Source organism: Mustela putorius, unplaced genomic scaffold, assembly GCF_011764305.1.
Source record: "Mustela putorius furo isolate JIRA1106 unplaced genomic scaffold, ASM1176430v1.1 tig00003942_pilon_pilon_pilon, whole genome shotgun sequence".
In the NCBI taxonomy this organism is placed as follows: Eukaryota; Metazoa; Chordata; class Mammalia; order Carnivora; family Mustelidae; genus Mustela; species Mustela putorius.
In genome coordinates this window covers 8,149,933-8,167,139 of record NW_025422087.1, presented here as the reverse complement: position 1 = coordinate 8,167,139, position 17,207 = coordinate 8,149,933, and the positions used below count along the sequence as shown (strand labels likewise).

General features: G+C 34.5%; 1 protein-coding gene across 2 annotated transcripts in view; it reads left to right on the top strand.

Moving 5' to 3' along the window:
- Positions 1 to 17,207, top strand: part of STARD13 (StAR related lipid transfer domain containing 13) — a 523,155-nt gene that overhangs the window by 210,154 nt on the left and 295,794 nt on the right. For both annotated transcript variants that reach the window (XM_013044890.2, XM_004770802.3), the window contains exon 4: positions 7,349 to 7,382. In XM_013044890.2, the coding sequence (XP_012900344.1) occupies positions 7,349 to 7,382 (34 nt within the window). The remainder of the gene's footprint in view (positions 1 to 7,348; positions 7,383 to 17,207) is intronic.

Sequence of the window (17,207 nt, the reverse complement as noted above, 5' to 3'; positions counted from 1 at the left end):
TCAGATACTTTAATTTCATTTGGTCTTGATCGACTACAACAATCCCCTGACTCCTGCCCATTTCTTCTTCCCTTAGCCCATCTTTTCATACAGCTTCCAGACTTACTATTACACAGTCAACTCTGTTGGAGTCCATATTACTCATAGAAATCATTCCCAACTCCTTACTATAGTATAAAAAACTCTTTTATTATCTTGCCCATTCCTATCTTTCTAATTCCATCACTTTACACTCTTCCCCATCACTGATGTACAGCAATATCAGAATATTTGCATTAGACCAAACATTCATGATCTCCTCTGCCCCCTTCCATTGTATATGTTCTTCTTATTTTTTCTCTCTCTCCCTCTTATTTTTTCCAGTGAGATTATTCTTTGAGAGCCATCTTGAATATTATTCTCTATATGAACATCCTTTGATTCTCTTCGTGAGGTCCACTGAACCTTTCTCTGTGCAACCATTATGCCGTGCATACACCTATTATCGGTATGCTTGTTCCATAGGATAGCCTTGTCATTATGGGGCTGTCTTCTGCTGTAGACTGGGAGCTCATTCAAGTCAAGAATATAGTTTCATTCAAATCCAGCTTGATTTCCAACAACGTTACCCAAAAGTAGTGGAATTCTTTCCAGTACTAACTTTAAGGTGTTCTTAAATGTTAACTGCACTTACCTAAGTTAGTTAATTCTATATTGAAACACATTCTTCACAGAATAGCTTTCTACTTGGTTTACATGTTTATGTCTTATATCTTCTAGATGGTCAAACTCTGGAGTCTTTTACTCACCCATATATTGTCTTGAGGTGAATGAATCAGCCCTCTTGTAAAGCTAGATAACTGGGCCAACACACTCAAAGTATTTCTCACTGGGCCTATGATATTATTTGGCTAGGAGATCTGTGTTTAAATAATGAAACCAAATACTCTTTATGATTATTAAATAATTCCAAACTAAATAAGAAGAAAAAATGTTTGTTTTTGAGTTAATTCATATTCTTATTTCTCCATTTCTGACAGATTAATTCATTGGCTTTGCATTCACTGTTCTATTGTTTTGAGTGTCTCATAACATAATATTATTACTCATAACATAATATGTTATTACTACCTGGTAAACACTTGTGTAAGTATAGTCATTAGTTTTCAATTCTTCTAACAAAATTTAATGAAAATTCATAGGATCCATACTTTATAGTATTGCGTTAATGTTCCCAGAATAGTAGTGACATCTTCTAGAAGGAAGAGTAAAGAGCTGGTATGTTGGGGTCAATGTGGGGAAAGTAAAAGTCCAATGTCTAAGTTGGAACAGGATGGCATAAAGGGAGGACCTAAAGGGAGGGACACAGGAAGTCTGAGCAAGCAGGACAAGAAGACCTATATTTTTGGTTCATGGTCCACAGACAAGGCTAGTTGTCCCAGTGGCCACATGCTCAGCTGCTGCTTTCATACAGGTCCTAGCAAAACCTGCCTTGAATCAAAGGATTGGTCAACTTTGCCTAGGAGACTGGTTATACAGAAATGGAAATTTTTAGGTCCTTGTTTTTTTTTTTTTTTTTCCCCCAGTTCTGGAAAACTTACTTCAAATATTTATCCAGATGCAAAATTCCTTGGATCATTGTTTAAAATGAACTTTATTAACTAAACTGGATCCAGGAAAATTCTGTAATCAGTTTTGTTATTAAGAAACTTAATTTTTATTTAATGCATTCCTTTCTTCCTTCATTTATTCATTTCTGGGACTTAGTCCAAATCTTATATAAAACATACACAGAAAGAGAGAAAACAAGTGGCCTCTTTATATAAACTAATCAAGAAGGAAATGAAGCCACCCAAATGTGGCCTATGCCATCTGTGGTCTGCGATAAATAGCAAAACTGCAGTCATGTTTTTTCTTTAAATGTTAACTGTAAAATATAAAATCCTTTTTATTAACACCAGATGTCAAGAATGCTTATTAAAATGCCATGGTTTATTAAATAACATCATTTTAGACTCACTAAGCTAGTAAAGACTGGTTTTTTTTTTGCATTTAGATTAAACATCTAAAATTATATATTACTTACCAGATCTACTCAAATATGTGAATACTAATATATATACACCCAAATTTAAATTTAGAAGTAGAAAGATTTATACATCATGGGTTGAACCAAAATGTTTTTAAATCTGGAAAAGTAGATTTTCATGTGGCTGTTATGTTTAAAATTCATTGAGATTTTTGTATGCACTGAAATAAGTATTATTATGTATCTCGGGTCTAGAAGAAATCAAGGAAGATCAAATAAAAATAAAGCGTAGATCTAAAATTGTGTATTCTCTCTATTGTTTTTATTGCATTTGCGGAGGGGGGGCTTTCATTGCATAGGAAATGGTGAGGAAGTTGATAACTTCTGTTTCTCCACATACCCCACCAACTAAGAGTCACTTCAGTCTTTTCTCAACCTGAGTCAAAGAAAAAATTGCTTTGAGAATTAGATAGGAAAAGTATACAGAATTTTTGCAGAAATAAAAAGTTTTGGAAACTTCTCTGGAATATTTTGAATTTAAATTTAAAGTCAATATTGAGAGTTCAGCATGGTGATAAAAGAACATAATATTTTCATTTTTTTCTTCATGAACTGATACATTGGTTGAAACTCTCTGTAAGTAAGACTCCTTTAAATGACTCAAATTATAGATTTAATGCTTAGCATATTTTCTTTTCTCTTTAATTTTTACATATAGTTTGTACATGACCTATTAGGTAGCTAACATGAGGATTAGGAAAAGTTTTTTTGAGAGATAAATTCACTTACATCAGTGTCAGTCATCCTTAATTTATCTAGGCCAAAGTCAGTGTGTAATACTCACATCCCTTCTATTTGTCCAAGGAAACCAACTTTCTAGTAATGATCTGGTGATTAGTTTTATTTGGTCATTGCTACTTAGACATTCTTCTGTGGTGTTTAAATCAGGGTCACCTCTGAATATAATTTATTGAGGTTGAAACTAGCGGGTGTATTCTGGACAAAGTAAAGAGCAAAGAGTAAAATGGCTTACGGGTTTATTTAAGAGTTTATTTACTCTGGTATTTTGTCTGCTACTTTGGGTTTTAAAGGTTTACAATTACAGTGTTAGGAACAAATATGCCCTCTGTGTTTCAGGAGCAACAGGTGTTGGATATAGCTTTCAGATTTCTCTCGGACAGTAGTAGTTAATGTATTTATTGATTTGATGGATCATCATGTGCCCCAAGGACCATAGCCTCCCCCCAAAATTATCTGGATATTTGATGATTATCTGGTATTGTTCTGTTCATTTAATCTGCATATTTGTCTGTGTGGGCAAGGGATACTTATCTGGGTAAATTTGTTCCAAAAAGCAATTGCGTTTTAAATCCAGCCGTATCATAAAACAATTCCTAAAATGCTGTTATTCTTAGACTGTGTGAACATGGATTTATAATTATTATGGCTTTAGAGGTATTAAAAACTTAATACCTTCTGGAAGATCTCCCCAAATGAGGCAGAAGACTCTTAAACTTAATTCAAAGGAATTTACTATAATTTTTCCATAGGATAGAATAATCCTAACAGTTCTAGAGTTCCTAATCTGCAGCTTTGATGACTTACCTGCCCCCAGCCATCTATACAACAGAGATGAACTGTCAAGCACCCAGCATGTGTGTTTCTATATATTGACCAAGCACTCAACAACCCATTGGTAGTCTAGAAACATTTTATCTAACTAACTTGGCATCAGTGAATGACATCCCACATTCGGTTCTAAAGTGTACCCTTCTTGTGTTTCTGAAGCTGACTATAATCTAATGCTAACTTTAGGTGAGTATAAATAATTATCTCCAAGTTAGTATCATTTCCTTTATTAACTGCCCATAAGTCACATTTTAGTTCTTAGAGATAGTCTATCAATGTGATATATTGCCAGGGCCTAAAGGGGTTTGAGTTACAATAGAATATATGCATCTAGAGATTTTTTATGTGTCTTTTTTAATTGTAGAAAAATATGCATATCATAAATTTGTTGTCTTAACCATTTTAATTATACACTTTAGTGACATAAGTATTCACATTGCCATGCAGCCCTCACCACCTCTATCTCCAGAACTGCTTTCATTTTGCAAAACTGAACCTCTGTACCCGTTAAATAGCTTCCCATTTCCTCCTTCTTCAAGCCCCTGGCGTCGTGATTTTTAATGAAAATTATTATGTTAAAATATTGCTGTATGTCTATAAGGAAATATATGCTCTCCATCACATTTATAAATGTTTAGAACTGACATATTCTAGAAAATACATACAAATAAATATAATTAATAATAAATATTTATTTATTTATTCATTTATTTACTTATTCTTTGCCACATCAGTTTTCCTGGGAAATGAGTGTCAATACCTCTGCTTCTAACTTTTCATGTACTATTTAAATGGTTATTATGTTAGGGTTCATTTTTAAATACCTCTGAAATCTTTGAACTTCAGTAATATTTTCCAAATACATTCAGTTTTCAAGAGCACTAATTTTTGTTGTGCTAATCTTAGGTATTTAATTTCTACATTTTTTTCTCATCAGGGCACTCACAATTAATATTTTTCATATTTCCATATCAATTTTTATATTTATCAGATTCAAATTCTATATGTCTTTAATGTAACATTTTATAGTTAGAGCTGTATAATAATCAACCATACTTAATCAAATAGTCTGTTTTATCTGGGAATCCCTCTTGCACCTAGGTTGTATCAATTTATTTTGGAATCAGGTAATCTAACTTCTAATTTTTCTGTGAAGGATTATTTCTTATTAACATCTGAGTAGCTATGTTAGCACTCAATCTGAAGGAGTGGATGAGGAGGCCTACTTAATAGGTTTTGTTTTCTTTATAAGCCCTCAGGCTGAAATTTCTCTGTGGTAGTTTCTCATAAGTGAGAATTCTTAAACAGTTCAGGTTGAATTCTACTGGGTTATTTCTTTGTATGATGACTAAAACATTATTATGATGCTTAAAGGATATTTAGATATTTAGAAGATAACTGTTCATGTAAGTTATTTTACTTTCTAATTTTATTCTACATGCTATTCTAAATTAAATAATCATTTACTAAATTTGCTTCCAGACCAAGTCAGAACCATCTAAATATGCTATACTACTACTAAGTAAATAAATAAATATGCTAAGCTACCATCTGCTGTCAGGTTGGGTTCTTTCTAGAGCAGTAAGTAGTCACCTTCTTGTTATTACCTGAGAAGTGTGGAGAGAACTTTTCCTCCTCATTGTGAGAGTGTCTGAAGTTTTACTGTTAAGAGGCCAATACTTGGTGTGTATTGTCAGATGGTACTCTTTAAACTGCAGAGATCCTTGGGAAAATTGACTCTTTTGTAGATTTGTTGTACCCAGATAAGTATGAGCAGAGACATAGAGTAGAGTGAGAAGAAGAGAGAATAAAAAATGGGCTGGGTAGGAACTGCGATATCAAAGACAAAGCTTTAACTGCATCAGTATTTTGCCTCCTTCATGCCTGACTCCTGTAGAGTATCATTTACTGGATGCTTTGAAAAAACTGGTAAAATACCAGTCTTTGTTTTTTGGAATTTATACTTCAGAAAAATCAACAAATGTTCATCATATGTCTCTTCTACACCACACTTGCTACTCAGCACATCACATGAATTATTTTATTTACTCCTGAAAGCAACCCCATTTGACTGACAAGGAAGTGAGGTTTGGAGAAATTTGGCAACTTTCTGAAGGTCATGTAGCTAGTCACTGTCTTTTCCGATTGCTAAGCATATGATCTTAAGCATGTGATCTAAACTGTATTTATTCTTAGGACAATGGGGAACAGTTTTACAAGGAATGACATGATGAAATTGTATTTTGGAAGGATCACACTGGGTGTGAATAGTTTGGAGAGGAATAAGACTAGAATCCAGCTAGAAATGTTGCTCACAGGTGGAAATAGGAATGAAAAGAAGTAGATGGATTTAGGCAAGATTTGGGAGTAGGCATCAACAATTTAACTAGAAGGACAGGAAAGAGTCAGGATGATCTTTGGGTTTCTGATTTGAGCAACCAGGTAGATACCTATTTTAGTCAGTTCAGGCTGCTATAACAAAAATGCTATAGATTAGGTGGCTTAAACAGCAAACATTATATCTCAAGATCTGAAGGCTGGAAGTCTAAAATTAGGGTACTGGCAGATTCGGGGACTGGTGAGAGCCTGCTTTGTGGCTTGCAAATCACCATCTTCTTGCTGTGTCTTCACCTACAGAGAAAGAGCTCTGAGCTCTTCATCTTCTTAAGAGTACCACCCCCATCTTGGAGGATCCACACCTATGATCTCATCCAAACCTAAATACCTCCCATAGGCCTCCCTCCACATACTTTCACATTGGGGATTATGCTTCAATGTATGAATTTGGTGTTGGGGTGGGTGGGGAGCACACAGTCAGTCCATAGCAATGGTCAAGCCATTCAGTAAGATGGGAACACAGAAAAAGGATCAGTGTGACCCTGGGTGTGCATGTAAGGGGGTGCATAATGTTGGGCTTTGAACACATGGAATTTGCGGTATCTTGGAAATGTCCCAAAGCAGATATCCAGTAAGAGTTTCCTCTATTCGCCTGGAGCTCAAGGTTAGAGATATGGTCAAGGCATAAATCTGGAGTTATCAGAATATGGATGAAAAGTAGATGAGAAAATGCAGAGTGGAAAAAATGCAGAGTGAGAAAAGGAGGCCCTGAGCAATGCTTGACAAAACAAAATAAAACAAAAGTAAGTGAAATCAACATATAAGAGGGCACAAGTGAAAAAGGAGCCCACCAAGAAAATAAGAAGGAGCAGGTAGAGAAATAGAATAGAAAGCAGGGAGAGTGTGAGAAAACAAAATCCCAGAAAGATAAATTTAGAAAGGAGAAGTGCTCAGCTGCCTTGGCTGTTGGAGTGTTACAGAGAAAGTGGGGTAGGGACTGATTTTAGCACAAAGGAGGTTGTTGGTGACACAAGGACAGTGGAGTAGAAGATAAAAACTAGACTTGAGTCTTTGGTCACAAAATGGACGTAGAATAACGTGAATTTTTATATAATGTAAAAAAGAACAAACTTAACACATTTTCCTTGTAAATAAACGTTTTAATTATGTTTATTATCCCAAACAATTTATTCAGTCTAAAATTATTCAATCCTAATACCCTTGTGGCATTTTATTTTCATTTATGGAGGTCATTCGTTCCAATTTTACAATCTGATTTTTTTTCAAACTTGATGATGTTATTATTGATGAAAGCAGTGTAATTTTGAGATACTAAGATGTTGTGATTTCTTTCTTTCTTTTTTTTTTTTACAGGTTCTCTCTGACAAACAACACAGAGAGAGAGCAGGTAAGTCTTCTTGAAAGGATGTTTTACTCTATTTGCTTATCAAAGTTGTTTGAAGAGCCTTGCCCAGTCACTATAAATTTAAGCATCCCATGAGTTTTGCTGAATAATCGATAGTCACAGTATGATGTTAAATTAGAGTATGTCCTACATCTTGAAGCCTGGATAAGTTCACTTAGTTTTTCACTAGGTGTCATGCAGCCCATATTAGGGTTTAATCCCCATTTTTGGTTTTACCCAGAATGAAATACCTTTCCATAGCCAGTCCTTATCTTGAAACATATAGTATAGATTTAATAGGAACTAAATAAAATATTGCACCTATGAGGAACAACTGCTTAGAATATGAATCCTCTTGACAATAATGAAGAGTAGCAATTTTTTTTTTTTTTGTATAGCTTCCGTATTTGGAAATGTTCTGTGTAAATCAGTGTTTTGCATCTTAATTTATTTAATCTCTTATTTAAATGACTACATAAAATAATAGCTAACCTCTCTCTGAACCACCACTTCCTACCAACTGTGTAGTATGTGTTGTACTATTTGAAGTTTTTTTTTTTATTTGCGCAATCCTTGTGGATACATCACTTTGAATCTTCTTGTTTTTCCTTACTTTATATGGTCACTTAAATTCTTATACACAGATGGAAACCACTTCAAAAACTTTGTGGTTCCACATATTATTCTTTTTATATTATATTAAGATTATATGCATTTGGGTAGTTCAATGTAAAATTAAAATTTCTTTCCTCTGAGTTTATATCTATAAGCCTGTTTTTTAAATAATCTTGTCAAATAATGCCACTGATTATAATCGTCTCATGCTGCCCTCACTTATATTGGTGACCCTCATTGTTTCCATTTTCAAATGCTCCTTTTTCTTTAATTGTTGGAAAACCATATTCACAAACCCAAGATCTCAGCTTCAGTTCAGATTGGATCAGTATCAGCACTAGAACTTTGGGATATAGTCATCTGCTGTGCTGTCTCTTAGGAGATTTGCAAGGGAACCTTTACACTGGACCACAGGGCAAAGTGGCTGGCTGGAATTTTGTAATGAAAATGTCTTGAGTGAGACAGCTGGGACAGCTCTGCTACTAAAGCCAGCAAACAGATTTTGCCCCGCCATTCTGCGAAATTCTTGTAGCATCAAGTATTTATAATTTTGTCCATATTCACTTATTATATTTGAGATTCTAATAGTACTAAACCTCAACCACCCAAAGCCTAAGTGGAAAATAAGCAAAGCCTTTTCAAGATCGTGTGAGTGTGTCCCAATAGTAAGTACTTAGAACCCTCTGTGCTTCATCTCTCTCGTTGAAATTCCAGCCTGAATTCAAGGAGTTGATACTACATTTAGGTCAGCAAAGAACATGCAGACCTCCAGAAATGACCAAATGAGGGACTGACAGAAATGAGCAGCATCTGAATTTTAAGACAAATAGTTACCCATGGAGATTTGATAACTAGAATAAGTTCGATCTATTTTCTTTTTATCATAAGCATATCCAACTTAAGATAATTTCCATCATAGAAAAGCTAGAGTTAAGGGAATAAATAATAAAAGAAAAAAAAACTGCAGTTAATTCCTGGCTAGAAATGGCAAGTAGTTTTCTAACAAATCTCCAATGAGGAGGTTCAGTTCGGTGGCTCTGATGTGGTGAGAAGTACCAGATTGGATGTGGAGCTTATCTGTGAATATTCAGGTATCATGCAGTGGGGGTTCAGTCGACCAGAGACTACATTTTTAGCCGCTTATCCATTCCACCAGCTAGTGTTTCATTTTGACAGAAATTTTAAAAAATTGAATAGGCAAGCGGGCCAGCAGAAACTAGGAAAGAGTCAAATCACTTCTCACATAAATATTTATGGAAAGTACTCTGGGAGTAGGAAATATTGGTGAAGGATGTCTTAGAACAATTTTTCTGCACATGTAAATCAGAGGAGAATTTTTGAAGCCTAATTCAAATTTCCATGCAAATGTAAAACAGTACATAAATTTGGGTTTTTTTCAATTATAGCTGTCCTCTTTTTTTTCAATCTCCTCTTTCAAATTAAATTATTTTCACAACTTAAATATTTAATGATCATTCCTTCCTGCTGTTTGTAAAATGTGAAATGGGCTCCCCTCACTTCTAATTTGGCCCCCTATGATGGTTTCTTGATTGGAGTATCTGGGAGCTTCTCTCTATATGTATGTTTTACCTGAGATATAATAGAGCAGCCAGTTGGAAGATCTATTGGCAGCTGTTTAGTATATACAGATGTAAGGTGTAATGGGACATCAGAGAAGGATGTGACTGTGATCAAGGCTCTGTTTGTCCTTGTAAGGTGACTTCTGATGATTCTTTCTTGTGTGTTAAAGTGGCCTATCCTCATTTTCCCCTGGTCTTAGACACTGGTGAGGGATAAATGCAGAACCCAAAGCAATAGCAATCTTGAGCCAAAAAGCTGAGGTACAATGATGTGGTCTAAAGGCCAGCCAGTATTATCGCTTTTATTACTAGATTAAGAGAGGGTATCACAGGATAGCCACACTCTTTTCCTAAGTAGTTTAAACTGTCCATCAGGGCTAAGATATCTCAGCCTAGTGAAGGAGGAAACATGTGCTATGGTAACAGTACTGTAAATTCTCTGAGTTCGTGCCTTTTATGGGGTGGTCCTTGTTGGATAAAAAGTCAAAATAGAAATGAATGATACAAAGAAAAAAAAAGAGAGAAAGAAATGAATGGTACATATTATGGTATGGATTCCATAACAGAATGAAAATTTACCTTTGAAACATGAATATAAATGTTCACAAATATGTACGTACTTAAAAAATTAACCCATATAGTTCTGGCTGACTTAATCTGTCTTTGAAATTAGTTTCCCATTGTGTGTATTTTTCATTTCTTTAAATTTGTAAATGGGATACCAAAGCTAAATTCCAGCATTCCTCACTACCAAGAATATTTGGATCTTGCATGGCTATGCTATTCTTAGCATATTTTATGTATATTTTGCCTCAAGATTATAATAAATTTCTCTCCCATATAGAAAACAATTTCAAAGCCTAAGAAAAATAAGGTCACTTCTGAAGAAATCACTTGCTTTTTTTTTTTTTTCCCTCAGTAATTTCTCTGGGGCAACAGGGCTAACTCCTCGAAGAACAGTTTCAAAAGTAGCTTTGTGACCATAACTCTTCATCCTTCCTGCAATACTGTAATTAATTCCTTTCTGCCTTCTCAGCTTCATTGTGTTATGGTGTTTTGTCAGTCCTATTATCAAGATTATGAGGATTGGTCACAGACAGAGTTTCGTAAGTGTTGGAGATAGAGTATGTGTGGAGCCAAAAGTAGAGTCAAACAAAGATTACAAACAAAAGCCTATACTATGGAATGTACATATTCTTCTGTTTCCCTGGAATTTAATCATAATGACAAATGCCTGGGTTCAAGAGATTCTTGGTACCCCTCACCAATCGGAATTGGAAACTGTAACTTCTTTTTAATTCATCAAGTATACATTGAACATCTTTGTCTTTGGCTCTATACAAGGTATTAACAACACAAAGATAAAAAAGATAAAAGTATCCCTCCTTCAAGAAATTCACCTACCTTAAATCCTTTCTTGAGGATTTCTGCAGTGAAACCAATACTTTCCAGCAAATCTGTTAGTAACAAAATTCAAAATAATTCAATAAGTTTTGGAATTGTGATTTCCTATGTCTGGATAAAGAGAAGCAATTACCATTTTGTGGCAGAATGCTATCACATGAGGCAAAAGGAAAGCATGAGTGTGCCGAGAGGAAACTTAGTTTTATTTTATTTTAGTGTGAATCCGTATCTTGAGTTGCAGGTGCCTCATAAGCGGTATATAAATCTAGCTATATAATCTTTCTCTCTGTATTTGAGTTATATCAGTTTATTCTGAATGCTTAGTTATAGTTCTTGCAAGCTGCTAACTTTATAGAAGGATGAAAAGAGTGATTTTTATCTGCCATTCCTACCTCTTGCACCTGGCATTCAAGGCCCCCAGTACAATATTTCCCAAATATTTACCAAAAAGCCCTGACTAGTAGGGAGTCAGGGAAATTGCCAAGCTAGCAAATATGAAATTTGTTTTATCTGAGGAATTCAGATGACTTTTGCTTTGCTGTTCCCTCTGCTTCAGATGCTTATCCCTAAGTCTTCTTATGGCTGTGTCCTTATTATCCAACTTAAATGCCACCTGCTTTTAAAAGCCTTCTCTGCCCACTCTAGAGGTTGGCTCTTCCGCCACAGGTTTCTGTCTCTGCAAGCTCTTTGTTTCCCTCACAGCACTTGTTAAAAATTGTAACTTCTTTCTGCCCTCCCCCTCCCCTCTCTCCTTCCCTCCCTTTCTTCCGTCCCACTAGACCAGAAACTCCGTATCTTATTCATTATCTTATCCCTTGCACGCAGGAGACTGCTGTTTCATAACAGATGCTCAAAAACATTTGTTGACTAAACGAACCCTTGAATAAATCTTTTATATTAATATAATTATATGCCATCCAGGAAAGTCTATGCAGCAGGATGACCATCCTGTTTATCCAGTGGCTTTGCGACCGTCTTAGCACATTGCTAAGTACCAGTTTGAAGACGATAAGTTTGGGATATTAGAGGAAGATAGAGGATCAGTATTTACTGAGTGCCTTTTACATCCCAGGCAAGAATTACGATACATTCCTTATGAACATTCATTCAATCCTCAAAAATTCCTACAACATAGGAGACATTGTCCTCACTTTATACATATAAAAAAGTAAGGATCAAGGAGGTTGAATTGCTCAATGCATGTCTGTGTTGGAATTTTAACCTGGTTATTTGATTTTCAAGACCATATACTTTTCACTAAACAAATACTTTCCAGGAAGTATAGGGTCAGGGGACATTAAGGATGGTAGGGGGAGGTGGTGTTGCTAGTTGCTATGGTTTGTCTGCCATAAACTTCAACTACTCTGTTTTATGTACACATAAATTTGTTGAGTAGACATTGTATTTCATTACATAATGAACACAAAGAAGAAAAAGTGCCTTCCTTCAAGGAACTCACAGTTAGTGGGAAAGGGAATAAATAAACAGAATACACAGAAGGAAAACACATAGATATTATATGTTACATTTCTATTTCTGCTGTTACTTAGAATATAAATACACCTGGGACACAAGCAGGATCCTTAAAATCAAGAAAACATTATTTTTGCAAATATGGTTAGTGAACCTTTACCTAAATATCGCCTAATAAGTAGCAATTTTTTAAATTTTATTTATTTAATTGTTTATTTTTTTTTAGAAAGAAATGAGTTCTGGAGACCAAAAGCAAAGCAAGACATTTGGTCTTACTGTTGCTGTTGTTGCTTCTAAAGTGCCTTTGGAGGAAACCAGACCTGGGCAAACCCTAAATGATGAAAGACGAATCAGAACCTGGTTTCTTCCTTTTGTGGTGTTCTAGGAAATGAAACAGGCTCTTCTGGAGGATGAGAGACCTTGCAAAGATGAGGTCATGACCAGAAAACAGAGAAGCAGAAAGCAATTACAATACTTGTAGCTAATTTGTTGTCAACAGGGAACGAATATTATCTTGTTATAAGAATCCTTCTTTGATATAATCAATAATCTCTTCAGTCAGAAACACTGACATATCAATTTGTTTTGTTGCTCAATACCATTGATTGTAAAGAATAGACCTTAGCTGAAAAACAACCTTTTAGTCTTATGTCCTATTTATTTCATGATATGAAAGGAAAAAAATTAAAAATTTCTATTCAATAATGACATGATTTTATTTTACATGCTGTCTAAAAAACAGGTCTTTCTAATTTTATGTAGAGCATATTGATTCCTCAAATTATGGAAATTTAATGTTGAAAATAAAACACAATTTCATTTTGAGGTTCTATAATCTATCCACAACTTGTAAACAAATTTGTGATTAGTTGATGTTTATTCTTATTTTTCTTGAAATGCAATCCCTATAAAAAGTGTTCCAAAGAAAATAGTAGAAATAAAAGGCAGCCATAATTTTTCTTTTGAAATTGCCTTTTATAAATATTTTATGCTCAAATATATAATCTTGAATGTATCATATACCATTATTTTCATTGTAATTTTAATATAAATATAGTCCCTTGGAAAAATTTCAATCATTTTGACCTCAGCATTAGTATAGATGAGTAACTTTGATATATATTTATTTCCAGCAACTAATTCAGTCTTTGGAAATACTGAAAAGTCCAAATTATTTCTTGTAGGCTCTAGTTGTCTTGTGTGCTACCCTTTCCTCTAGGGAGACCTGTAATTATCCTGTGAAAAGGTGGGCCCTTTTATGAAGCATTGCCCTAGCCCAAAGAGCTAAGCATTCACTCTAAAAAAAAATATATATATATAGAATATTTTGCCCCACACAGTTTTGTACAGAAGTTAGTAACTGAATACTATTCAATTAAGTCCTTTTAGTTTATATTTGTACCTTTTGTTAACATCCTCCTTTAAGAAAGGAACAAAGATTCTAAGATCACATTAGAATATGCACACCATCACCAAAAGTGAACAAGTAATTGTAGTTCCTCTTTTTTCAGCTGTCAGCATCAGAACCTTCTAACTCAGAACCTTCCAACATTGGAAACATGGTGCTAGCTCCTCCCCCCCTCCTCTTTATATGCCAGAGACTTAACCACACCCATACCCACACCCCTTCCCCATTCAATGAGCACACCCTGCTTTCACACTTGGGAGACATGAAGACACAATATTCTCTGACTTCTCTAGTTGGAAAATCCCTCTTCATATTCAAGAGCCAAATTAGAGGCTAATGCCTCTATTGAATTTTTCCTTAATCCCCAAGCAGAGTTAGCCAGTCACAGACACTTTATGATGCTCTCTGTTATGGCTCCTATAAAATTCTGTAACTCCCACTTATAAGCTCCTTGTATCCCTATATTTTTGTCAGATGAATAAATGAATGAAATAAGTATTTATTTTATATTTGTAACGATGCTATGAGGTAAGCATATAGTTATTATCTTGATTTTGCAAAAGAAGTATTAAATGATTGCTAGGTATGAAATGATTCATCAAAGTTTATGCATCTCCTAACTGGTAGACTAAGTATTGAGTTTCATTAATTTGTTGTTTTGCTTTTGTTCTTCAACAGTTTTTTTCCATGACTTGATTTTAAGGTTGGTTGTTTGAAAATACATATGGTTCACAACAGTGCTAATAGAACTATAATGCAAACTGCAAATGTGAGCCAAATATGTCATTTGTAATCTATTTAAAATCATTTACAAAAATAAGAAGAAACAGGTGAAATCAATTTTAATAACATTTTATTTAGCCCATATCTCCAAAATACTACTTTCGCATATAACAAAAATTAAAACTAAGGAGATATTTCTTTTTTTATATTAAATATTTGTAACCTGGCAAGTATTTCACACTTTACAGTAGATCTCAATTCGGACTGGTCCCATTTCTAATGCTAAGTAGCCACATGGGCTGATGTAGTTCCACTGTATTGGACAGCACAAGTTATAACATCTTTTTATAGGTCACTATGCAATTTGGTGTTGATGTGGTCCTGTGGAGAGCAGTAGTGGGTAAATCAATCCCAACTGGTGAGAAAGGGGAGATCATCATGGCATAGCTAGTGAAAATCAGTAAGCCACCAGTGTGAGTTACAATGTCTTTCCCTCCATCATTTTGATTTGAAATACTTGCAGGAATTATTGATTTCCTTAATGGAGTCATCGAAAGCACTCCTACCTTCTTTTGCAATTCAAAATATTCTTAGGTTTTATTTTTCTTGAGCAAAACTAAAAAACATTGTTCTTTTTGGAGACAGTACAATGGGCGTTGGAGAAAAAGAGGCTGAAGTATGAGTGTGGGCCTCTGTCACTTCCCAGCCTCCTGATCAAGGACAAGTTACTGAACTGTTTCAGCCTCAGTTTCCTCATCTGTGACCATAAATAACATACTTATTTGACCAATTATTGTCGTAATAGATGGGAAGTTCTGAGTATGGTGCCTCAGCATTAGTATAGATGATGACCAATATATGGTGGTTATTGCTGGCATTATTATTTTTAATAATAATAGCTCTATTACAAAGTTCTCATAATCATTTCAAACTACAACATATTTACTGGGGACCCAAATGATGAATGATAAAACATTTTAATGGTGAGCAGAGGTCTATAAACTGAGAATAAAGTAAGTAGCCAAGGTTCTGTTTTAAAATATCAAAGCTCATTCTTTATGTGTTATCTCAAATAAATTACATTGTTTTCTCAGATATAAAATGTAAAATACAATAATGCTATAATAATAACAGTACAGTGATGACAATATAACAAATATTTCATAAAAAGTTTTATAATAAATTGGTAAACTCTATTTACTGTTCTGAAAGGAAATTTATAGATAGCAGATACCTGTAATTTCAAAAACTGAAACAATGACTTAAGCTTAGTAAGTGAAATAAAAATGAAAGTAATTAGTAGTTATATGATTATATATTTAATATACAATGTTCAGACTGACTGTATGAGAAGATATAAAGAAACAGTCCAACACTCATAATGAATAGTTTTAGACTTAAAAGAAGTAAAAATATGAGAAGCCATTTGATAGAATTGTTATAGGAAAACGAAGGAGTGGATGTAAGGGTAAAATTAGAATGATTCTGATAAGTATGTGATTAAAAGCAAGAGAAAACAACCTTAATTAAAGTAAAGATGAGATACCAAGACAAAATGTTGACTATTAATATGGAGAAAATGAGAAAGTTTGATATTCTTGCAAATGAGCTGGACTTTATTAATGCATGGTCTCACAATATTTAACTCCCTGTGTTATAACATGGGGCAGGGTAGGAACTGTCAACCTTAAAAATAAAATAACATTTTACCAGCAAAATGAGTTTATTGGGGAATAGAAGAGGAATTGCAATTTGGGACATGCAAGCTATGATAAGCCGTGGGCAAGTCCAAAGAGATGGCGGAAGGGTGAGCTTCTATTATGTTTTAGGAGGAAATTGGGGAGGATTCTATTAAACAAAAGTCCTTTGGAGAAGAAAAAGTTCATGGTTGATTCCGTTTCTCATTGGTTGCAAGCGGTGGTTAGTATGTTGTTGCTGGGGCAGAGAGGGATCTTCCTTCTTTTCCTTAAAAGCAGGAGATGAAACTCCTATTTGAAAAATGTCCTCCATTGTCATAGTAATCTGTATCTTTCTACTTTTTGTTGGTTATGGAGGCTCCAATGAGTGGTACGTATGTAAGAGCTTTTCTTTCAGGGCTTCTTGACTCCATTTTATTTTTCAATTTTTACTTTTACTTTTATTTTTAAAGATTGTATTTATTTTTTGAGAGAGAAAGATAGGGGGGAGGGGCAGAAAAAGAAGGAGAGATAAAAATCTCAAATAGACTCCGCACTGAGCATGGAACCCAAAGCCGGGCTCGATCTCATGACGCTGAAATCATGACCTGAGCCAAAATCAAGAATCTGTTGCTTAACTGGCTGAGCCATCAGGCACTACATTTTTAAAAAAGTTTTTTGAAGATTTATATGGTAGTTGAATTGTTGGAAAATTCAGTTTGTATTAAAATCATGTCAAAACTATTTTATTTTTATCTATATTGGAATTAAGGTTTAGTTTCAGAGAGCTCAGATAGCTTGGGTGGCAGGAGATTTGGAAATCATGTTAAATGCAGAGGAGTCCTTCACTGTGCAGTCCTGTCCTATGATTTTTTTGGATTGCTCACTAAATTCTTGTAGAAATTTCCCACTGTTGAAGTAAACAAAAATGCCCCCAAGGGCACCCATA